The 24,326-nt window shown below is 39.9% G+C and overlaps 1 protein-coding gene across 1 annotated transcript in view; it reads left to right on the top strand.

Moving 5' to 3' along the window:
* The window catches only part of LOC102114525 (complement C4-A), a 39,699-nt gene that overhangs the window by 14,408 nt on the left and 965 nt on the right, over positions 1–24,326 (top strand). Inside the window, exons 17-40 of the mRNA XM_005516325.3 lie at positions 772–972; positions 1,878–1,989; positions 2,217–2,287; positions 3,238–3,377; positions 4,197–4,409; positions 5,677–5,728; positions 6,225–6,305; positions 7,357–7,560; positions 9,056–9,131; positions 9,548–9,704; positions 11,051–11,146; positions 11,474–11,642; positions 12,640–12,806; positions 13,250–13,408; positions 14,017–14,076; positions 14,534–14,627; positions 15,351–15,519; positions 16,479–16,566; positions 17,182–17,256; positions 17,880–17,988; positions 18,957–19,046; positions 19,411–19,503; positions 20,208–20,291; positions 23,678–23,810. Of these exons, the coding sequence (XP_005516382.2) occupies positions 772–972; positions 1,878–1,989; positions 2,217–2,287; positions 3,238–3,377; positions 4,197–4,409; positions 5,677–5,728; positions 6,225–6,305; positions 7,357–7,560; positions 9,056–9,131; positions 9,548–9,704; positions 11,051–11,146; positions 11,474–11,642; positions 12,640–12,806; positions 13,250–13,408; positions 14,017–14,076; positions 14,534–14,627; positions 15,351–15,519; positions 16,479–16,566; positions 17,182–17,256; positions 17,880–17,988; positions 18,957–19,046; positions 19,411–19,503; positions 20,208–20,291; positions 23,678–23,810 (2,893 nt within the window). The remainder of the gene's footprint in view (positions 1–771; positions 973–1,877; positions 1,990–2,216; positions 2,288–3,237; positions 3,378–4,196; positions 4,410–5,676; positions 5,729–6,224; positions 6,306–7,356; positions 7,561–9,055; positions 9,132–9,547; positions 9,705–11,050; positions 11,147–11,473; positions 11,643–12,639; positions 12,807–13,249; positions 13,409–14,016; positions 14,077–14,533; positions 14,628–15,350; positions 15,520–16,478; positions 16,567–17,181; positions 17,257–17,879; positions 17,989–18,956; positions 19,047–19,410; positions 19,504–20,207; positions 20,292–23,677; positions 23,811–24,326) is intronic.

Genomic DNA, 24,326 nt, shown 5'->3' with positions numbered 1-24,326 from the left:
ATGGTGAAAGATGCCAAGATATTCTCAGTTCCAGTTTTTTCATTATTTCACATAACCTAGCACAAGTGTGTGCACTATGCTGGCTGATGCATCATTCATCAAAACAGCTCAAAAAGCAAAACCAAATTATGCCTATAAATGGAAACTAGTCTGCTTTGTAATCCTAAATGCAAAGCACTTCTTTAAGCACTAGATAACATGTCATGACATCAGTAACAACTTTGAGGTTTTTGAAATTATTGTATGGTCAGATGTTTTATAAATCCTATCTTTTTCTTGACATTCTGCTTTGAAGCTGTGCCGACTTTGGTACTTTGTGCTTCAATTAAGAGAAGAGTTAGTATAGAATTTGGTATAACATGTCAATTTGTGCAATTTTTTTTTCTCATTTTCTTGCCAGAAGGCACGAAGGCTTAGAGTTGGATTCTTCCTTACTTTTGAAGTCAGACTTTTTATTCAAGAAAGAGAACACTAATATTGCTATTTCTATTAAGAATTCCAGCCTGCAAAGAGGATTCAATTTTCAATTCAGTCTGACTGTGAAGAAAGGGCTTAGAACAGAATGTCTAGGATGCCACAAAGCCTATGCTTTCCTCCTGAGTTTGTGGACAGTTTCTAGGATGGACTATTTTCAGGGTCCCAGGCTGAAGCTTGGCTGTTGCAATGGAAACTAATGTTAATGGCAAAGAATGACTGGAAGGAGCACAATGAACACCTTTACACTGATTTCTACTTATACAGCGCTAATTCTGGGCTTTAATTCTATTGCAGCCAGCAGATACCAAAACACTGCTCTACTAAAATGTTGCCAAGATGGAATGAAATTAAATCCCATGAGGTTTTCTTGTGCAAAAAGGCTGGCAAAGGTGTCTGGCTCCCAGGAATGCAGGAGCGCGTTCCAGGACTGCTGTGAGAAAGCCGCAGCCCTCCGGAGGCAGGCGAAGCAGAGGAGCAGAGTGGGCTTGGCACGACGTAAAGAGCAGTGGCATACAACTCTGCCACTTTTATCCTTCTTGTGGTGGCCAGGGAGGGTCAAGGGGCATTTTGGTGCTGTGGGGCTGGGGAGGGAGTTTTCACATCAGCATGTCAGAGAACCCTGGTACAGCGCAGCAACCATGTGACATTGCATCTTCATACCTGTGCACTGGGAAGGTGGGAGTGGGATGGGATAACTTCTTGGGGTAAGAAAAGGCAGGAATCACCTTAGCCATTGCTGACCCCTCCAGTCCCATGGAGGAGCTGGTGGCCCCTGCCCACACCCCAGAGAGGCCACAGACAGCAGAGCAGGAGAGGTTGTGGTTTGTCTGCATTCAGGGCTCTAAGTGGTCTCAGATTTATGACTCTTTTTAGTGGTACTACTATTTTAACATGCAAATACCTCCAAAATGTCATGAGGAAGGTCCACTTTAGCCAAAATAGTTTTGTCTCTTTCTTTTCCTCTCCCTAAAGTCTATCTCTGACCACACATTATGTGTCACTTCATGTTATAAAAAAAAATTACTTTGCATCTAAAATAATCCCATTATGAATGTAATTTCTGCTACCATTTCTCACAGATTTCCCCTTTCATCCTCTGTCTGTCACAAGTGTGGGTCAGTGGGAACATCTTTGCTAGCCTTGCTAAAGGGGACTGCTTTCTCATTTGGTAGCATATAGCAATTGAAGTTGGGAAGACGAGCTATCTTTTTTGTTCTGTGACAAACTATGGTCATTGCTTCTCTTTTTTTCAACATTTTTACTTTAATGTGCAAGATGAAACACAAATGAAATCTTTTTCCTCAGAGCATTTTTTGTGCTCTGACAAGCTGACTCCCTGCAAGACAGTGTAAGGTCCTCAGCCAAAGACTTCCAAAAGAAACCTCGCTCCTGTTTTGCAGAATACAACGAACACGAAGAATTGTTTGATGAAACTTCTGTCAGCTTGCGCAGTTACTTTCCTGAGAGCTGGTGGTGGAATTTTGAAGAAGTAAAAAGCCCTGGAAAACACAGGTACTGTGTTGCATGACTAGGTGACCGTGTTTAAATTTGTACTGTCAAATGTATGTAAATATCAGCTTTATGTAGTATCTGATGCAGAGGACTTCAGAGTATTTGAAAGCACTTTGCCTCCACAACTGAGGGAAGAAGTTTTCCCCTTACAATACTCAAGCCTCATCAAATGACAATGTTTACATTTTATGCATGCTTTCTAATATGTTTTATTTTGTGTTTTTCAGTGTAAAAAACTTTGCTCCTGACTCTATAACCACCTGGGAAGTTCAGGCAATAAGTATATCTCCTGAAAAAGGTATAAGTATTGGATATTACTTGTTTGTTTGTTTCTTTGTAGGGATAAATAGAGGATGTGTATTTTTTAAAAGAGAGATACAATGGCATGTTGACAAAGAATCTGTATTGAAAAAACACTAATTGTTTTGATCATAATATTTACTTCTCTCTTTTCTGCCATGTTGAAGCCCAACTAGAAGTTAAGGTATGGATTTATATTTATAAAAGCAACATGAAGTAGGGTCTCAAGGATGATGGATCCTACAGTCAAAACTGTCTTTTATTCTTCCCTCTCTATCAGCCACCTCATTTTAGATTCTACATGGCCAGGAAGCCACAAGAAAGGCAGCAGTAGTAACACCACTTTTCTTTGAATAATTCTGGGACCAGATTCTGTCTATCTCAAAGCAAGAACCTCTGTGGCCCTAAGGCAGAAAAGAGCACCAGGAAACCAGCAAAGAACCAGCCAAGGGCTGGACACCAGAGAGCCCAGGTTCTCAGATGCTGCCCCCTGGGAGCTCCTGGGGGTTGATGAGCACCACACAGGATGGACAAAGAGTCTGTCTTGTACTGCCCACTCCCCTTTGGAAGGGGAGGATCATCCAGGGTTGTGCAGTGATGGCCATGGAGTTTATTTTCAGAAAGCAAGGAAGGGTCTTTGTGTTTTAAACAAGAAACAAAACAAGGAAAAAAAAAAAAGAAAAAAAGAAAAAAAGAAAAAAACCTGGGCCACATTTCTCTCACAAAACATACAAACAATTCTGCCAAGTTTTACTGGTCAAAAACCATGGCAGTGACTCCAGGGGGCAACCTAGAGATAGGTCTCTAGTGCAGATGAATTTAAGTGAGTTCTGAGTATGCCTGTTTTCCTCTCCTGCTCATGACCTGTGGGGAGCCGAGGCACTGAGTTTTGATTAGACATTTAACTTCCTGTTAGCTGGTGTTAAGTGTATATTTTTCTCTCCCCAGGGTTCTGTGTAGCTGACCCCCACACCTTTGCAGTTTTCAAAGACTTTTTTGTGTCCCTGAGATTACCGTACTCAGTCAGACGACATGAGCAACTGGAAATAAAAGCAGTGGTTTACAACTACCTGCCCAAAGATCTCCAGGTAGTGTTATCAACAACCTCTGTACCTTGCATGCCTAGCTAGCTAGATCTACAGTTTTGTAATATTTTAATGTGAACGACCTGGCCACCCTTCAGTGCCCCCCTACAGCCCAGACATAATACTCCCATCTTGAAAGCGTTCCCAAAAGCAGGATCCAGCTCTACTTGGTAATCATACTTATTTAAAGCAGATTTTATTCACCATGTTTCATAGCCATATCCTTTCTCTTTGGATACTTCTTCCCCTTTATTGAAGCCATCTGTTCCCTTTTTGCTGCCTGCTGATCTGGACAATACCCAGCTGCTGACACTGACACTTGCTGACACTTCACAAGGTACATAAGATACAGAGGTAAATGAGTGTACCATCCAATGTTAGCCACGAAACTCATTGAGCATACAACACAGGCACTTTTTCTCTTCATGTGAGTCTTATGCAGTCCTGCATATGGCCACAGTTGTCACTGGGCTTAGGGCCTCCATCGCCCTAAGGCTGATACTCTTTTTTTCACTTCTTCCCATCTCCCAACAAGCTGTTCAACCAGCATCCTCTCAACTGCATTGAATTGTGTAGAGCTGGGATGTATAAAAATGCACTATCCTTCTTTACTGTGGTTCAGGGATAGGTCAAAACTCTCTTTCAAGTTCAGTATAAGGAAGAAATGTTTGCTGATTTGCCTTCAGAGCCCTAATCAGTATAGCTGAATATTAACAGACCATGGGGTCACAGAACAATTTACACTGGAAGGGGCACCCAGAGGTATTTTTCCTGTGTAGTGATGCACTAGGAGTGATCTTGGGCACTGCCTTGTCCCCACAGGTGACAGTGAAGATGGATGCAGTGAAGGGGCTGTGCACAGCAGAGACAACAGTGAAGGGTGTGCAGCTGTCACTGCTGGCTAAGGGGAACTCAGCAACACCAGCCTTCTTCTCAGTTGTCCCTCTGACTGTGGGAGAAATCCCAATTACCATTACTGCTTTTGACCAGGATTCTGGGCACAGTGATAGCATTAGGAAGAATCTCAAAGTTGTGGTATGTATAACTAACTGAGGGCAGGCACTTCATAAATTATCATAATCATTTACCATTATCATGAATTGTCAAATATGACATTCACTGTGTGTGGAGTTCTCATGAAGGGAGTGAAATGGTACAAACACAAGGCTGGAAGCAATTCAGTAAATCTGTTTTTCAGCAAGGACTGAGGCAAATAATTTTAGCCTCAGTATGTATTGTATATGGGAAGGTTTGTTTTCTATGGGAAAAAAAGGTCCTTTACCCATGACACAGAACAACTTCAGCCATGCCTTAGAATCTTTAACTTCTCCCTGCTTCATCAACATGTATAAAAATTTATTTTTCCTTGTGAAGACAGGACTGAAGATGTCCATCTAGCAAACTTTTGAGAAGGAAATGCTCTCTGCTAGTAATAAAGTTGAACACTATTTTACTCCTTCCAGTCAATAGATCAATTTTCACTCTTAACATAACAATTGCATAGGTAAAACATATGCAAAATATTCAAACAAAGATGCTGTATTGATTATACCTTAGCTCTCTTTCAAAATTATAAAAAGGAGGAGCCTTTAAGAAAAAAATTACTTTTCAAGTGCCAACACAGACTCATTACAGTACCTAAGTCATCCGTGGAGGTCTTTTTTCCACACATAAAAAAAGTGCAGTATATGAATCCTTGCACCCCTGATTTCAGCTATTGACATGTAGGTAAGGATAAAGCATAGGATGCTGGGAACCTGCTGCTGTTAAAGGTCATAACTTCTGTAGATATTAGACACAGTCTCAGAGTTCAGTGTTACACCAAAATAGTAAAAGTAGCTATAAAAATAGATTTATTAAAACTGAAACTGTAGGAAGCAGGATGTGAGGAATCAGAAGGAAAAAATGTTTTACTCTTACACCCAAGATGTACTCAGAATTTCATGGATTTTATACAGCAGAGGTTTACAAAAATGAATCCCTCTGTGAACTTGACTTGATGGGCCACAAAGCTGAGAATAAACTTTGAAGTTTAATTTTTGGGAGTTAGTTTTGGTTAAAGGAATTTCATCCAGGGAAATGTTTCAATAGTAACACAAAATATTCAGCAAGTATTTCAATTAGGAAACAGAAATTCTGATTTAAAGCTTGCATTTTAGCTAGAGAAATTTCCCTTCAAAATCACTTATTTGTGCCACCTGCTGGCCTAGTGCTTGGGTGGAGCTCTCAGGTTTATTGCAGTTTAATTGCAGGTGTGAGTGCTTGCAAACTTTTTTTGACTTTTCTTTCTTTAACTGTACAGACTGAAGGTGTTTTACAGAGAGAAGAGGAGACCATTTGCATTAACAGTGGCTGTAAGTTACCCAAAAGCGTTAGATACAGATGAGGTTTGGAGTAAGAATGAAGAGTGCAGTGAAATATTTCTCAATGCACAGATGTTCCTTTGGTTAACCAGAACTTGTCAGAAATCTCTCCATCCAATACATAGGAAAAAAAACTCATAAAAGAAAAAAAAATTTAAAAAATTAATTCTAAATTTTTAGAATTGATTTATCTTATTTTTGTTTTTCAAGGTGTCATTCTTTATGTATTAACTGGGCATCTATTTTAATTCATCTATTTAATTCATATTTAATTCATCTATTTAATGAATTAATTTAATTCATTAAACCCATTCTAATGGGTCTTAAAAGGTGTTAAAAACAAGAGTTTTTTCAAATCTAAAATGCTGCTAAAGATTGAAAATTAAGTCACTCTAAGAAAGATAAGTGTATTTTTTCTAAAGTTACGGTATGTTGTCTATTTTTTTTAAAGTCTGGATGTAGATATCTATTTATTATTTATTTACAGTGAAGTCCCATACAGTGGACCTGGACAGACCATCTAATATGGTACCAGGTTCTGATAGCCACGTGATGGTTAGCCTGAAAGGTAAATGTAATTTTTATGTCCACAACTTCTCCATAGGTGACAAGGGACAGGCCCCTCTGTGCTGCTCATTCCTGCATGGCAAGTCCCCATCCTCTCCTGGTTTTTCTGTTACGACTCAAATGGTCTGTGCTACATAACCAGGTTATAAAACAAAACATCCCTAAGGCTGAGCCAGTACCTTTTCCTCTTTCTAATTACTCCTTATTTGCAGTGGATGTAATATCTTTATGAGATCCATCCTTCCTCACTGTGCTTGGACTGACATTATGGGAAAGCCAAAGGTGAAAGGAAGAATTCATCTTCTCTAATAACCCCACACTGTATGCAGGGCTGTAGAAATCTGCTCTAGATTTCAGAAATAAGCATGCCAGACTCTGATGTATAGGTTCTGGAGAGTTCTGCATTTCTGAAGAGGAGCTATGTACAATCATATTTTCATTTAAACAAATATAGTTATATATATATATATACACTCATGCATACATATTTTAAAAACATTGTACTTTATTAGTGATAAATACTTCCCTCCCACCCAGGAAACGTAAAATAATGCATTCGTGACACAAAGGGTATTGGCTTCCATTTCAAATCCCTGTTCTAAAATAAAGGGATCATTGAATTCATAAAATTATAAAATTGCAGAGGGGAAAATAAATCCACATAAAATGTTTGTCATGATTAATGCACAATCTTTTTATCCCTCTGTGGGAGGGTCAGGGCTGGTTTGACAAGACTTTTCTAGCCCAAACCTGATACACCGGTCTTTCCCCCTTTCCTTTCTTCCCTGCCTCCTGTAGCCTAAGGATTCTTTCTCCTTCATATTCCCTCACCGTGCCAGCCTCCTTTCTCCAGCTTTCCTGGGGCCTGGCACCTCATCTTTGCCCTTCTTCAAAGAGCTTTATGAAGTCTCAGGTAGCTAAGAACAGTGTTGAGTAGTGAGGAATATCAGGCCATGCTGGAACGTCAGCCTATAGTTAGGATCACCTTTCTTCATATCACAGCAATCAGTTTTAAATAATATACATACTACAGCTTGTATTTTTTTCAACAGGGAACATTATGGATGAGTCTGTTGAAAACTGCCTGAGTCTCAGTGGAGTTGAAAAGCTGATTCAGGTGCCCACAGGCTGTGCAGAGCAAACAATGGTGAAAATGGCCCCTGCAGTCTATGCCATTGAGTACCTGGATGCCAGCGAGCAGTGGGTGAATTTTAACCCCAAACGGAAGGAGGAAGCCATTGGTATGATTGAAAAAGGTAAGCAGGAAAAAACAAAGCAAGACAAACCAACCAGAAGCCAAAGGCTGGGATTCTTGTTATCAGTTTGCACTGCACACTGGCTGCAGCTGCCTCCTGAAGGAGTGCCCAGCATCTTAACACAGCCTCACAGAAATGCCCCGGCAGTCTGAGGACAGGCATGAGCAACAGAACATGTGAGGAAGGCTTAGGAGACTAATTGCCAGCATCTGGCACTGGACAGTATTGCCATTGACAGTCCATCCTCTCTCTTGCCTAATTTAGAAGGTAAAATCTGAGCTGATCAATGAAAATTCTTTTCTGAGTAAATGGATAGCAAAAGCCAGTTGTTCATTGCCTCCCAACATTCAAAGTCAACAAGACAAATCACATCCTAAATATGCTTATTTCTGACCATGTTTCACAGACACTGCTTAGGATAGCCAGCATGTAGACATCTGTCTGTGGCTGCCAAGAGGAGTATGACAAAGGAAATTCCCAGTGCTAATCATGATGCTGACACCTTCCCTTCCCCACTCCTGTATTCATCATTACATAAACTAGAAGGACTTGGGCAGCCTTGGGCCAAGCCAGGGAGGAAGTTTCCTTAGGGAGAGGACACCTGCAAGTCTGCTTCTGGAAGACTCCACTCCAACATGTGATCCAAGGCTGTACTAAATGTACAGCAAAGCCAGGACCACAGTATGTGGAAATGTTCCAGCTCACAGGAACTAACACAGGGAGTTGTCAATATTGGAGCAGGTACAGCTGATCTTTCTAAATATAGTGGTGTGCTCATGCCATAAAGAAATATGCATCTGTCATTGTGATCTTCAGATATGATATACACTTTGTATCAATGAAAAACAAGTGTATAAATAGAGATTAAAAGCATGCTAGCAGTTGCTGCATGAAGACCTTTGCCTATTGATCCAAGACTGCCAAAAGTGACATGAGATCCTGCTAATAAATATTTGGTATTATCAGCATCATTTAGTCCCTACATTATGTTTTTATTGATTCTTATTGAAGTTCATCAGTGCAGAAAATGAGTTGTGTGTCTATGATACAAACTTTGTCAAAATAATAGCAGTCAAGATGAGAAGCCTCAACTCATGATTTCTAAGACTATGTCTGAACAAATTTAAGATGTTTTGTACAATTTTGATTCAATGCATCATAAAATCAACAGCTTGAAAAGTTGTCAATAATGGAAAATAATTTCCCGATATTCACTACACATAAAATTTTTTGTAACCATAGATATCTGCAGTTTTCAGGTTATTTTCATGGCTCAATTAAGTCAAACAAGACAGAAGACCTCCTAAGCCTAGTGATTTTTCTGTGTCAAATTCTGCTGACCCAGTCATTTCCTTCTTAATGCCTCAGTGACCATTTCCATGAACTCTTCCACCAGTCAATACAAAACATGTCCATTATAATACAAGTGATGTAGGAAAATGCCCAATAAATATGGGTAGTTTCTGAACAGTTATGTGCTCTCCCGTTCATGCAGGTTACACTAGACTGCTTGAGTTTCAGAAGGAGGATGGCTCCTATGGAGCATTTAAAACAACCCCCAGTAGTGTATGGTAAGTGATTTTCTTTTCCTGGGGTTTTATTTTTCGGGTTTTATTTTTGCTTATTTGGTTGGGATTTTTCCAATTGACCTCTATTATCGTTTGATGCATCAGAAGTTTATCTTTGGCAATGGATTTTGAAAATCTGGTGGTTGCCTATGTACTTTTGTCATGAATAATCAGCCACCAAATTCTCTGAGCATATTCAGTCCTTGGTGAAAGAGATTTATACTGAGCCACTGATTATTTTGCATTTGCCACTGAGCAGAAATATTCAAACTGATGTTGAACAATAACTCACTAGGTTGCAGTGAGTGCACTGTATTGAATATGAGTCTGTGCATTAAATTAGTATGTTTATCTTTCTGTCAATATAGTTTTCTATAAGTATCTGTCAGCACAAGTTAGGAAAATTTTCTTTTGTGTAGGTTAACTGCATTCATTATTAAAGTGCTCACAAGGAGCAGAGAATACTTCAGCATCCAAGACAGTCACATAAGCAACTCGATTTCCTACTTGGTTAATCAACAGCAGGCAGATGGCTCATTCCATGACCACCATCCTGTAATGGACAGGTCAATGCAGGTAGGTCATCCAAATTTAGAAGAATTTATTGTGCATTTAGGGCTATTAGGGCTTGAAAGGAATATGGTGAGTTGTTGAGTAACAAGAAATGTATCTAGAGAGAATAAATCTGTAATGTAAGTACAAAATCTGCAATGTAAAACTAATTTGTTAACAAGTCAGTTCTGTCAGATGCATAGCTAGCACCTTTATCTTTTCACACAATCTTAGATAATTTTTTCAGCTATGCCTATAGAGCACTTAAAAAATTATTTCTGGGGGTCGTATGTTTGGTAAAAATGTAAGCCTATTATTGCCAAAGGCAATAGAATGTAGAATTGTAACTTTGTTTTTGAAGGGGTGTCCAGAGCTCATCTATTCCAAACAGTTCTAGATAGATCAGAGTGTACAGGGCCAGGTCCAGCTGAGTCTGGAGTATGTCCCGGTCTGTCTGGGTAACGTGTTCCAGTATTTCACCACACCCATGGTGAAAAAATAAAATGTTAACACTTAATCAGAATTTCCAGTTGCATATCTTGGTCTGCGCATCCTCTATAACTGACAAGAAACACAAAATTGTTATACTGTCCATTAATGTAGTCTAGGAAAGTAATGTGCATCTTCCAAAACTCATTGAAAATGCAATGTAGTGACCATATATACATATGAAAAAATAACATTAATATTTTTTATGATCTATGTCAAATAACTAGTGAGGCTTTCACCATCAAAGCTAGTTTCACAGTTGATATAACACTCTTGGGGAAAAGGAAACAAGTAGCTCAAGGACTGGCCAAACGGTTTTGGGTTTTTTTGACTCATGTTTGAGCTGAGATAATCTTCTCTCTTACATACACTTCAAGAGCTGTCAGGGGAGAAATGCTAATGACAGCACAGTGCTTACTTTATCAAGAAAGAAGAGGGGATAAGAAATGATCTAGTATTACTGTATAAATACCTTTACTGGAGAGCAGTTCCATCTACAAGGTAGAGGGCTCTTTAGTGTGTAGAGAGTAGCACAAAAATGAAAACAACACCACCTTCCTAGTGACTGAAAATTGAAACCATGAATTCTTCAGTGAGAAAGTATAGATTTTTAGCTGTAAGATAAATAACTAAATAGTTGATTATCAGCTGAAGGACATGGTGGGTTCCTCATCCATTTAATGCAACCTGGCTGCCACCATAGAAGTTACACTTTAGATGGACACATATTATTGAGAAAAATTTAAGGCAACAGCTACATGGTACATGGTCAGAGGGTTCACAGAGAAGAACCTTGAGTTTATAGAAAGTGATTTTCTAGATTTAATCGTTAAGTGTATGCATGCACATTTAACTTTTTCTTTTCATATCTCATCTTTCAGGGTGGCATTAAGTCAGCAGAAGAGGATTTGGCTATGACAGCCTTCGTAACCATAGCATTGCAACAGACCCTGCGTGCCTACCCATCACCTGATGTGGTAGGAAGCCTGACTCTTTAAGTCTGCAGTCTCTTGCACAATGGCATATCCACCCTACCATCTCTTGGAGAGCTGCAAATGAGGAGTTTAAAATCTTCTTACATCTGTGGTGAATAGGAAAAGATGTCATGGCCTAATATACAGCAAGGTGTTTCGAGCGACACTCTCCATCATCAGTGGCTTTAATCACTAAGCAAACATTATTATAATTGTCTAAAAAATTACTGCAGTGAAGTATTCTAATTTCCTAGTACTAGTTTCCTAGTGCCAGAAGTAAGTTAGCAGGTCTCAGTGAGCTTTACAAATGGATCCATTCTGTTTTCACAGGCACGAGTGATTACAGGAACAGTGGCATACATGAGAAATCAATTTTCAAGAAATAGTGACTGCTACTCTTCAGTCATCGCTGCTTATGCTCTGACACTTGTGCAGCCTGATAGTGAAGAAGCTCAGTCTGTAAAAGAAAAACTAAGGAGCTGTTCTTCTTTTGATGAAGGTACTGGTAACCATTCTTAAAAATCCCTTTAGAAAGCACTAAAGGGAAATACTAATTTTTTAGTATTTCCTAATGGAAATACTCTGAGCACACTTACATGAACAAAACAAATTGAAGTAAATGAAGAAAAGTTAATTTTATACAACTGTATATGTACATGCATAATATATTTAATTATTTAAATGGCATAATTAAATATTTCAATATTTGACATTTTGATACGTAATTTTCATAATTAATATCACTATAAAGTGACAGCATAATGAAGCTTGGATCATGACCTTCTCTGATTTTGGAACTGGAACAAAACCACAGTAAATATTCATTTATGTTTTCTGCTTCCCTTGAGAAGGAAAAAAATCCAAGCCAAATGAGAAAGAAGAAACTTCATATGAGAAAATGACAACATACAGGAGCAGTCCAGACTGAATTTGTTGTCAAGAGGGAAGGTGTCTCTTCCAGCCCACCTTCTTTCAAAGCCCCCCACCAGCTCTGAGTGCTTTTTCCCAGCTCCCCATGGATGTCACCACTTACCCCCACGGGTGTGGCTGTGGTGACTGCTGAGCCAGTCAGCTGTGGGGCTGTACCACCATCCTGGTTATTCCTCCCAATGTGTTTGGTAAATACCCTACACCTCAACAGCCCCAGTTTAAGCATAGGGAATATGCTTCTCCTTAATCAAGGCTGGATTTGTGGCCATGATTAATACTTTTAATCCTGGTCTGAGGGACCACCAGACACAATGTCACCACTCCATCAGATGGACATCGCTGTACAATGGGATGATTAGACTGCTATGGTTGGAGAAATCAAAATTAAAAATTGTGGGGTTTCTTTTCCATTATCTTTGCTTCCCAGCTGATTTGTTGCTCTCACAACAGCATCTGTGTCTTGTGGTTCCACAGTGCCATGACAAGAAACACCCACTGTGTAGAGCAATAGTGATTTTTGGCAAATGTCTCTGCCAAGGGGATTCAGGACTGAGTTATTCTTACAGCAAAGCAGCAGCGCTACTGGGGAAATGGCAACAACGCAGTCTCAGTGGAAACCACTGCCTATGCCCTGCTTCAAACCTTGCTCCTGGAAGACATGGAATATGCAAGGCCTATTGCCACGTGGCTGACAGAAAGAAGGAGCTACGGCGGAGGGTACTGCTCTACACAGGTGCCTGACCACCAGTTCAGGGGGAGTCCTAAGGGGAGGGAAGGAAATAAAAGCCCCCTAAAAACTTTTTCATTTAGATTTGAAATCATCATAACAGTTAATTTTCAGCTTCTTTGGTATATGAAGCAGTAAAGATTTTGGATCGTTAATTAGCAATGGGCCAAAATAAAATAGTTAAAAACTAGCAAAGAAAGTTCTTTGTCCTCATGAAGGAGCAGGATAGTCTAAGATCAGGAGTCCAATGTGTTTACAATTTTAGTGCTATAAGAAGAAGCTGGGAAATTAAACAAATAGTCTGTGAAAGTAGGAATAGAGAAATGCAGGAGAACTTCAAAGCAGCAAAAAGCATAAAACGGAATTCAAGGTGACTGATAATGTCATCTCACATGTTGTTGAAATAACCTGGCATAACTTCTAGTTTTTTGTTTTTCTTTCTCACCCAGGACACAGTGGTGGCTTTAGAAGCTCTGTCAGCTTACAGCATACAGACACTGAACACTGCTTCCACTGACCTGACTGTCAGGCTGGGAACACCTGGAAGACAAAACTACTACAGCATTGTTCTGACTGGTGCCCATGAAGAATTTCAGAAGCAGCTAGATGTATGCAACCATTGGTTGTTTCAAAGGGTTTTTTTCCCTCAAAAAAGAAGAAATCAAATCCTCTGGCCTAGGTTTCGTCATGTTAAACAACCATGATATAGCTGATTTATTGTACTTTGAAATAATTTGATCTGTAAAACAACAGGATCTTCTTAAAGTTAAAAATCCCCAAACCAGCAGGTGCTTAGCAGCACACTTTAGAGGTGTCTCCTGCCTCTTTGTCTTCATGCCTTCTTTGGTGGCATGAATCTCTCCCAAAAATGAAGAACAGCCAGGAATGCAAGTCCTTCTAGGGAATGACAAAGAAGGGGAATAATCTGATCTCCATTGTGCCTGGAACTGTGAAAATGTGAAATCCAGGATACAAAGGAGGGACTGAAGTTGGTAAAATACACCTACTGGGCCCTAAATCAGCAGAGTAAGATGCATCAGCTCAGTGCATTTAAAATATGGAGACTTGAGGTCCCATAATTCCTTCCCTAGCTGAAAGTTTTCCCTGCCCAGGTTTGGAGGGGGTAAAGGCATAGAAGACTGTCAAGATGTCAGGAAAACAATAGATCAAATGCTGAGCACAGACTAAATATCTTTTTTTCCCCCTTGGTTTGCAGTTTGAACTTGGGAGAAAACTTGAAGTATCTGTACGTGGCAAAGGAAATGGGACAATGAGTGTAAGCTGCAAATTCAAAATCCAGAGTCCAGCTGGACTTCTTTTAATCTCTTTTTGAAACTGAAGTGAAAACTTACCTGCCAAGGCCTCAACCTTTGTGTTCCTACCTCCAAAATTCTAAAATTTGGGGTTTAAAGCCTACCCTTACAGACAGACAAATTTTCCTCCCTTTAACTTTATTGAATGCATAAAATGTCAAGGGTGATAGAGTGGCTGGAGCTTGAAGGGCCTATTTCTATTTTGGAATGGAGAATTATCTCAAAGGGGTCCCACACCATTTGTGAATTGCACATGGGACCTGCTTATATGTGTGACATTCCCCAGTCTATGCCACTGGGGGCTGTTTTTTCTCTCCACATTCCCATGTCCCATCACCATGTGCTGGAGTCCTGAATGAGTAAATTCCTTGTCATTTAAATTACATTTTTAGTGGCTTGCTGTTTGTGTGTTCATCTTAGATATTAAAAATGTACTGGTCACCTGAGCTGAAGAACAACACCTGCAATGATTTGATTTTGACAGTGGAAGTGGAAGGGAGCCTTAAGTACTCTGGTGAGTGAAAAGGACAGGGGCTGGGTCTCAAAGGTGACTCATTTGGCCAGCTGCTAATGGTACTTCATAGCTTTCCAGCCTTGGAAAGTGGGAACAAATGAATGAAACAAGGAAAAAGAGAAGTCCCTGAGCTCTACCAAGTCATTGTTTCATTTAGCTTATTATTCTTATTCTTAAATAGTATAACTATCTGAGTGACTGTGAGTGCAGCAGGTACTTAACAGTTGCACAGATATCATTAGAAACTCTTCTTGAGAAAAAGGAGGTGAGCTCCCTTCACAGAGGGGAAAGCCCTGCTCAGTTCCCTGGCTAATAAGGGACCTACCATGCAGGCATAAAATTCTTTAAGACAGATCTGTCATAGGTCTTTCGTATGAGCAAGAATGTGTTTTCCATCCCCTGAAGTGTGTAGTCATCAGAGCCTGTTGCCTATGCATCATCTATGTCTGTATTGTTTTTTTCTGTTTCAATTGTTAACTTTGGAGGGAGGGATTGTCCTTTACATACTTATGCATGGCCTAAACCCCATTCTTAGCTAGGTTTGTTAGTTAGTTTTACTATAGTTATCCCTTAAATTCTAACTCTGGATGAATTGGAAACACTGAGGCAGTGTACAGTGAACTCACAGCGATGCATGACTGCCCACTGGTATTTATCGTGATAACAAAGGGAGCCAAACTGCAGGGAAACTTGTGCATGGCTGACCTTGTCTCTCACCTCCAGAAGCTGAATACTCTGATGAAGATGATGATTATGAGGACTTGAGTACTGCAGGAAACAGCACATTTGAGACCCTGACTAAAATGGATTGGTTTGATATCCACAGCAGAAGAAAAAGGGATGTGACCACTTCCAGCAAAACAGAATCCTTGCAGTACAAAGTTTGTGTCAGGTAGGTCTGCAAGATCAGCTCATTTGTTTGTAATTCTCCTTTGTCACCCTCTTCCTATCCACAAACTCAGCATCCAACCTAGTGATCTTCTCTGAGTCTGCATACACGGTGTGTCCTCTCTCCCATAGCAGGAGAAAAGGTTTACAAACAATGGGTGAGATTTATTTACATGGCTTACATAGACTTCAAATGTTCACTGCAGATTCTTCCCCACCAAATTCTGGGGAGACTCTAAAGCACTTGGCAGGCTAATAATTTGAAAGAATTTTTTTATTAAAAAAAAAGTAAATACAGCTGGAATGCAGTAGTAGTATGTACAGAGTTTCATCACTTTCTGGAGAGATGCTGTTACTTCCTTTGTGATCACACTCTGGCCTCATAAAAAAAGAAAGGATGACTAATACTATCTATGAGAGAAGAGGAGGCAGATGGGATGTTCTGTTGTGAAAAGAAGTTGGCAAGGGCAGAGGTAGGAAAAAAGAAGCCCTCCTATGCAGTGTGGCACTGAAACACCTGTCTTTGCTTCCATTTACAGTCTGGCATTGGTCTCAGAAGCACAAATTTGTGGCTATCCTGGGTTCCCTTTCTAGAGAGGAGCAGGAGGGAAGAAGCAGTTTTTGCTCCCCAGTAGAATTTTGATTTTTCACTGACTTTTTTCAAAGCCTTGAGGACAGTGGTTTTATTCCCTCTTCTAAACAGTGGCATGAACAATGGCAGAGCAGGACTGAAGTTACCCTAATTCCCAGTTTTGGATGACCATTTGATTAGTTTAGATGACTCGTTTTACCTCGTGACTCTTACTGAATTAGACAGCTAATTTTAAAATGTAAATCCCCTTAAGAAAGTTAAATGGAGCAGAATGTTTTGCTCCACCTTTAGCAAGCCTGAAAAGCCAGACTCTTCAAAGCAACCTGGCTGTTCAGTGCAGGTGTTGGATGCTCACCATCTCCCTTATAAAGGTCCACAGGTCCCAGAGCACCAAAGATGTCCCTGGTTGATCTCACCCTGCTGAGTGGGTTGGAGCCTGACACAAAGGAGCTCGAGCAGGTTGTAAACACACTTTTCTATGCAAACTTTTATGGAGCCTTTAGAAAATTTTTCTTTCAAAATCTTTCAAAAAATCTATAGAAGAGACATGGGAAAACAGGTTTTGGATAGATGAACAGATAGATAGAAAGATTGATTGATTTTCATTGTTCTCATTCTAATAAAAATATTTTCTGAATATATACAAGAAATGCAAAGCTTGTGGTGAGCAGAGTTCAGATTTCTCAGTCCCTTGTAAAAGAAATTAGGGTGAGGCACAGCAGGGCAGTAATGTGCCCCTCCTTACCATATCCCACTATCCTGTGACATGCCAGGACAGTGCATCTTGTGCTTGCAGAGCAGAAGGCAAGTAGTCTCTCAGTGGTGGTTGGTGGAAGGGCACAGTGACAAAAGGTGATGGGGCACAGTACTCTGAAAATATGGCTACAGAGTTTGGGGTTCTGGAGCGTGCTTGGTTGAGGGAGATTTGCTCTGTTTCATGCTCTCGGGGACTGTCTCCTTTAGGGAGGAAGAAAGGGCTGAACAAAGCAAACTAGAATATGGAAGGTGGCAGCAAAGTATTCCTGTTCTGCCACAGGTTTGCTCTGATTTGTTTGCGTCTTTGTTTTCCCACAGTTGGTGACAGCTTCAGACAGGTACATTCAACACTTTGAGTACAAGGAGGGGAAGGTTTTACTCTACTTTGGTGAGGTAAGCAAACCCAATGATTTTCTAATCCCTACCATTTCAGAGAGCACATAAACTTCTTGAAAATCATTGTCTAATAATTCTCTTTTTCACTCTCTGTTACCTTTCTGTAATTTTGTCATTTGTTATTATTGAACAGCTCAGTGGAAAGAACAGAGGAAGGGAAAAAAGGAAACACACACCTTTATCTTCCGCCTTTCTATGTCCAAGGAGATGTAGCTCATATTCAAGATTTGACCAGTGGCCCAAGAAAAAAGAGAAATCCTCTCCCTTTCTAGGCAGAAGGGATGTTTTTCATACAAAATAGCAGAAGTGTTAACTGCTAGTCCTGTAAATTCCACATGGACATCTTGCATGTCAAGATCAAGATCCATATAGTGACAAACAAATGTAAACTTCAGGACCCCTAGTCTCTGTGTATATTTCCCAATATTTTGGATAATGACTCCACCCTACACCCACTTGAATTGCCAAAACATTTCTACAGCCAAAACAGATATCGGCTTTAACTCAGCTATGCCATCAGAACAAGTGTTCAACAACTAGCACAGGCACAAACATTGAGGAGTTGACTGGGGAGAGAGAGTTAGTTTTTTCATCAAAACTGTTCTTCCTTTTTCCTCCAGCTCCCAAGTGGACCGGACCCAGATTGTATATCATTTGGGGCAAAGCAAATCAATCCCATGGGCTTGGTTCAGCCAGCAAATGCCATCCTTTATGACTTTTACAACCCTGGTAAGGGCACAGAAAAATGATACATAACTGATTGAAAAAGAGACTCAAAAACCCCCTGTAGTCTATAGAAAGTTGATTTTGATGTAGTGTGTGAAACCACATAATTTTGTTGCGTGATAAAATAACCAGCTTTGCATAACTGTCTTCCAGTTACTTCAGATTATCTCAACAGAGATCTTCACAGGAATGGTCCAGTATTGCAAATGGACTGAAAATATGAACTTTAGCACTCATGGATTTTTAAACCAGATTTCCTGAGTTCCTGTTTCTCACAGTTCTTTTAAGCATATTTCACTCATGTTTTGTTTTGTCATTCTGTGTCTTTCTACATCTAAGATAGGCAATCTTAGAGGTTTGACTTTTGTAGAGTGCTTGCTAAGGGAAAGCAGTCTTGTTTCATATTCAAAGAAAGGTTAAATGCAAATCATCCCCATTTGCCAAAGTTATGCAAGCAATATGTGAAAATTAGGTCAAATCTCTACTTTGTTTTAATGGAAGGATCCAAGACAGTTTACAGCGGGTTTAAATCACTATTGGTTGATCCTATCTTCTTCTGAAACAGTGCAATGTTCATGTTCACTGTTGTTCTATGGTCTAAAGAGGCTTTTAAAATGAATGGTTTCCAGAGGGAACAAAAAAAAGGGGGATGCCAAAAAAAGGGGGGGAGGGAAGAGTACAACTTAAAAAAAACAAATAAAAAACCCCAACAACAACAACAAAATGCCCAAACAAAAATTATCCAAACTGAATGAAAATAATCTCAAACTGTTGTCCAGCTGAAAAGCAATGCTGTACTCTAGGTGCCTAAGCTGTAGGTCTTTGGGAACTGCTGATGTGCATCTGATCCCTCAGTGCTCTGCTTTCTCTGGACCAGGGAAAATCTGGGCTGCAAACGTAGTTTGTGCTGTTCTGTACAGGCTTTTCCACCTGAGCTCTCCCATCCAAGCTGTCTTGTTCCTTGTCCCCAGACAGGAGGTGCAGTGTGTTCTACAGCGCTCCCAAGCACAGTGCCATGCTTTCAAAGCTGTGCCATGCCAACGTCTGCCAGTGTGCAGAAGGTAAGGAATGACTACAGAAGCTGGTCTAAAGGAAGATAGTTACTTCTAGGAACAATTTACATGGGAATCATTAAGCTCAGAAAGGACCATTAGAATTGTCTTAATGTGTAATAACAGGACACTTTCGTCCTCTAGAATGTTCAGTATCAAGTCAATTTTTTTCAAAAATATCCAGGATCTGTTGATAGCTCAATTGAATGTATATACACATGTGCATTTGTATGTAAAAACTCTCTATCACCACTAAGAAAATTGTTCTGCCATTTTATTCTCTGTTATACTGCTGTGTGAATTTGGATGTGTAAACTACATCTGTCTACATATCCATGCCTGTAGGGTGTATGACTTATTTTCTTCCCTCCAGGTCCCTGCCCAAGACAAAAATCAACTTTCATTAAAACGCTAACAGAAACCACGCGTGTTAGTTTTGTCTGCTACCAACCGACTGCAGATTATGGTAAGGCATGAAAGACAACTGTTCATTTCAGCATCACTCATTTTAATAAGTAGAAACTTGTAGTTTTATGTGCCCAGACCTCTCCTGAATTGAGTAGGGTTTCCATATGTGGCTGAGAGGCTGAGGAGAAATAAACAAAGGCATGAGCAATTGTAGTCATCAGGGCAGTGAAGTGGAAAGCAAAAGCCTTGGAAAGATGCAGTAGGATGCTGGGGGAAAGAGGGGTGCACATGATATTACAGGGTTTAGAAAAAAACCCATGGTGCAGTACCAAAAACACCTACATCGCTCATGTTACAGGATGTAAATAAATCATAGGGTTTCCACGGCATGCCATAGTTCAGCAGCTCCTTCTGCAGAGCTAGATGAATATTTTTCTCTTTGTTAATTTGCCTTTCTGGCCTCTTCTCTGGATACAAAGTTGGATAAACTACTGTAGAAAAACTGGTTGGGCACCATTGGTAAGAAAAATGCTAACAGAAGGACAGGAAAAAGAGTGAAAACCTAACCACAGAGGAGCTTCCTTGAAAAAATACAAAGAAAGGAATACAAATTCAGAGGCTCTTGATTAATAACTCAGTGGTTTGTGAATAGATGGTACACTGGCTTGTGTTCAGACACTTGGTAAAAGCACACCTATTATTCAGTCTTTGGATGTATTTTCATGTTGCCATCTGGCATCACAGAGCTGCTGTCTTTTGCAGTATACGAAGTGGAGATCCTCAACAGCACAAACAAGAATGTTTTTGATTACTATGAGGCTAAAATCCACAAAATCCTTAAAGCATGTAAGTATCAAAACGTTTTACTCCTTTTACTAACCTGTAGAAAAACTAGGACTAAATGTTAACCAGCATGAACCATGCAGATGCCTTCTTCTGCCTTGGAAAAGTAGGATCAGGTATATTTCTACAGTAGGCTTTCAAGAAGGCTTATTTATTGCAAGGCTTGTTTGGTGCAGCTGCCTCACTGCTCAGTTCAGCCCCGGGGGAGTTTTCTTGGTTCACATTGTGCAATCCCAGAGCACACGAGCTTCAATCATTCTGATGAAAATAAATCAGAAGGCACGTTCTAGACTCATAGAGTCCATGGTTACTGGAGCTAGTCTAAGATAAACCCCTCAAGAAATATGCATAGTGTGGATATTATGTCTTCTGAATTAACTATTTCATTTTATGGACTGTTGACAGATCCTTATTTTTTCTTGTGTGAACATATCCACTGACCCCTGTTCTGATACTAAATGAAGATTTGAAGTGCTTATTACTCAGCTAATTATTAAGCAATTGCAATCCTTGTGGAACAGGCTAAGAGTTGTCCACAGTGACTTACCTGAGGTCAGTGAAGACAGGAAATCTTCTAGAAATTCAATTTAATAACTTTGCTAGAGTTATAGAAAGAAATAGAAAGGCTTCTTTGTTGTTAGGTGCAGTGTAAAGGTTTACACAGCTTGTAGACAATGTCCTTTTTCATGCCTGCCATCCCAGCTGCCCCCAAGTGAACTTAATCAGCAGCATCAGAGAGCATGGATACTCTTCAGAGTAATTTCTGGGGAAGCTGTCAGATGACACTGTCAGACTTCAGCTGCTGTGATATCATGTGGTCACCAGTTTTGAGTTTGGCAGCCAGAGATTGCCTTCAAAAAGGAACTTCAAAGGTTTTGAAGTCTTCCTTCTCTGGAACAGAATAATTAATTCACTCCATCAGTCTTTGCCAAGGGGCCTGGCAATGTCACACAGTACTTTATGGCACACAGCTCGTGATCTGTGCCCAGTGTTCCTGTAGGAAAATAAGGTCCATGCTTCCTGAAGCCAGAGAGCATCTGAAATACCCAGGTTTTTCCATGTGGAAGGAAATGATAATGTACCCAGTGGTCAAAATACTGAGATTATGGTATCCTGATGGAAAGTTTTATTAATCTCTTGAGAATACCTATAGGATTTAAAGGCTTTAGGGCTCTGGGTCCAAATGCATTTGTACTCACAACTTGCAGGAAAGCACTGGAAAGATTTTGGGTTTTGGTAGCTGAAACATCCTTTGAATGTGAAGTTGAAGGGAAAGGATATCTTGATAATTCTTTTTGGTTTGGGCTGTCAGATGCACCTTCTGAGCATCAGGAAGCTTTCAGCAGGCTTGGCAAAGGCTGGCAGGAGGCATGAAGCCATATGAGGATGAAGAAAAAGCTAGGAAATAAGAATGAAGAAAAACTCAAATCAGCCTGTGTCTGATGTTATTATCTGGTGTTATTATCTCTTGTATTCTCTGTGGCTCTTTTGAGTGAGGTTGGCCTCTGTTGCCATCACCAAGTTTAGATAAGAATTAGTAGGGTAAAATCTCATTCCCTGAACCCTATTATTATTTCCCTAACAATCTTTGAAGTGAGGAGTTGGTTCAGAGACAGATGGAAATACTTATTTGTGTTTGGGAGTCAGCAAAAGAGAATCTTGCAGGTGTGTGCTTCTCAGATTAATTTGGTTATTGATGCAGTTAGTGTATATATTCTGGATGGCTAATATTTATGCTGTCCTATGAGTCCTCCAGGAGTCCTTTAGGGGAACAGTATAGCCCATGCCAAGTAGCACAGAATCTTTTCCTTTCCTCTTCTTTCCCTCCCCTGGCCCTTTTTAAACATTATTTCACATTACACGTTACAAAACTTGAAGTAATTGTTTTCCTTAAATTCTGCTTGGATGCTTTGAAACATTAAATTTAAATTGGTTTTTTTTTTTTTAATTGGAGATTTAAAATTGAAAATTACATAATAACCATTTAAGGTAATGACTCAAATGCTTATGTATGATCCCACTGTCTGAGTTGTATTAGGCCATTTGTGAAGCATATGAACCGAAAAACACCTTGGTAATTCAACCTCAATGAGGCATAACATCATCATTTTCTCAAGTAGTTCTGACCCATCTCTGCAATCCATGAACAAATGAAAATTCAGGACACTGTGTAGCATAGGAACAGCAAAAAGCTCTTGGGATATAAGAGAAAACCTACAGGACGTGCAGATGTAACTTAAGTATCATATATTAAACTGATGCAAGTTTTAACTAGGTGATAGATAAGGTTCTTAAAGCTAGGTTTCACAGATTAGCAGTCTATGTCAAATTCTCTGAAATCTAATTAATGTTAGAAAATTCTACTTCAGTTTTTTATTCTACTTTTAGGATTTTGAGGACTAGTCTTTCCATACTTGTAATATAATGCTCCATATGAGAGCAGATGCTGCACGAGATTCTGTTAACTGATAAAAATGTGACTGTGGTATAATTGACCTGTAATTTAAACTGGTTTAATATTGAATTTCTTCAGGAAATTTCAAATTATAGTTAGAAAGAGAGTAAGAAATTAGAATATTGCTGTTATTTGCTTTTTTTTTTTTTTTTTGTTCAAATGGACTTTGAAAACTGTTGTTCTAGTTAAGCAACATAGTGTCCTCATGGGCTGAGATTGGTCAGATGAATAAACATCTTTTAAGCTTATCATGTCATTGTAATAGCTGAGCAGCCACCTCATCTGCCTTGGATACCCACTTCTATAGTGGGGAGTGCAATTCTGAATGAATGAACTGGGCCAGAATCCAGACCAGAATCTTCTAAGTTACTTTAATATTGAGATCACCAGGAGATTGTCCTGTGTATCAGGTTCAGAGGGAATAGCATAAAGGCTGCATCAGTAACGTTCAGGTCAGGTGTACTAAGGAGAGTGAGATTTTGGTACTGTCTGCTGCATTGTTGAGCCTCAAAATGTTTGAATTTAGTTTAGCTTTTAAGACCACCCTGAACCTGAACATTCTGAAATGGAAGATAGCATGCTTTCTATTTTCCTTGGCTTTTCATCTCTGAGATTTAAGCAAACTCCATAAGGTCTATCCATAATATAGACCTGAGGACCTTATGATAGGTCCTCAGGTCTGTAGGAAAACATCTCCTTCAATAACTACTGCAAAGGCCAGGACAACCAGCTGAGGCAAAAGTGGCTTGCTTACTAAAGGAAATATATCTTACCACAGCACAGCCATTTATTCACATGTCAAGCCGCAATTCCCAAGTGAAATATTACCTTGGCTTAGCACTGGGGCAAATGCTCAAGGGGAGTTGTGTCCTGTGGGCTGCAGTTCTTCCCTTTGTTAGAAAAGTTCATGAGGTTTTCTCCTCTTGTCCCACAGCTGCGGATGAAAGCATCCAAGTGGGCGAGCACCGACAGCTCCTGTCACGCTCCATGTGCAAGTTAAACATTGTCCCTGGCAAACGCTACCTCCTCATGGGGAGAGATGGGCAAACAGTTGATTGCAACAACAAGTAAGTGCAGAATGGTCTCTGGGCGGCAGCAGCAGCTGCTATCATGGAACATAAACCCAGAGGATGCTCAATCTATTAGAATACCTCCAGAAAGTAATGGCAGCACCAAATTTCTCAGGGACTGATTCTGCTGCATTTACTAAAATGCAAAGTGTTCCACTCCATAGGCAAAAGGGGAGATGTGCGGAAGAAGCAAGCCATTCAAATCTATTGGCTCATAGATCTGTGGTTCCCAGACTTCTCAGAATCAAATCTGGCCCTGGCTCCCCTGGGTTAAAAAATCACAGCTGGAAAAGGAGAACGGGAAAAGCTACCCAGTCCATCTACTGCAGATACCTTAAGCAGCTCCAGTGTTTGCAGAAGAAATGTGTGGGACCATGACTAAGAGCAGCTCCCAAGGTTGCTGTTACCTCATGCATGCGAGTAGCATAGTCTTCTCATTTCTCACTGTCACACTAATGAAAAAAGGGAATTTATTGGATTAGGAATTTAGTATGACACTATCAAATATTCAGG

The sequence above is a fragment of the Pseudopodoces humilis genome, chromosome 2, assembly GCF_049639895.1.
Source record: "Pseudopodoces humilis isolate 2021_Gansu_Grassland_sample_001 chromosome 2, ASM4963989v1, whole genome shotgun sequence".
Classification (NCBI taxonomy): Eukaryota; Metazoa; Chordata; class Aves; order Passeriformes; family Paridae; genus Pseudopodoces; species Pseudopodoces humilis.
This window is presented reverse-complemented; position numbering and strand designations above follow the sequence as displayed.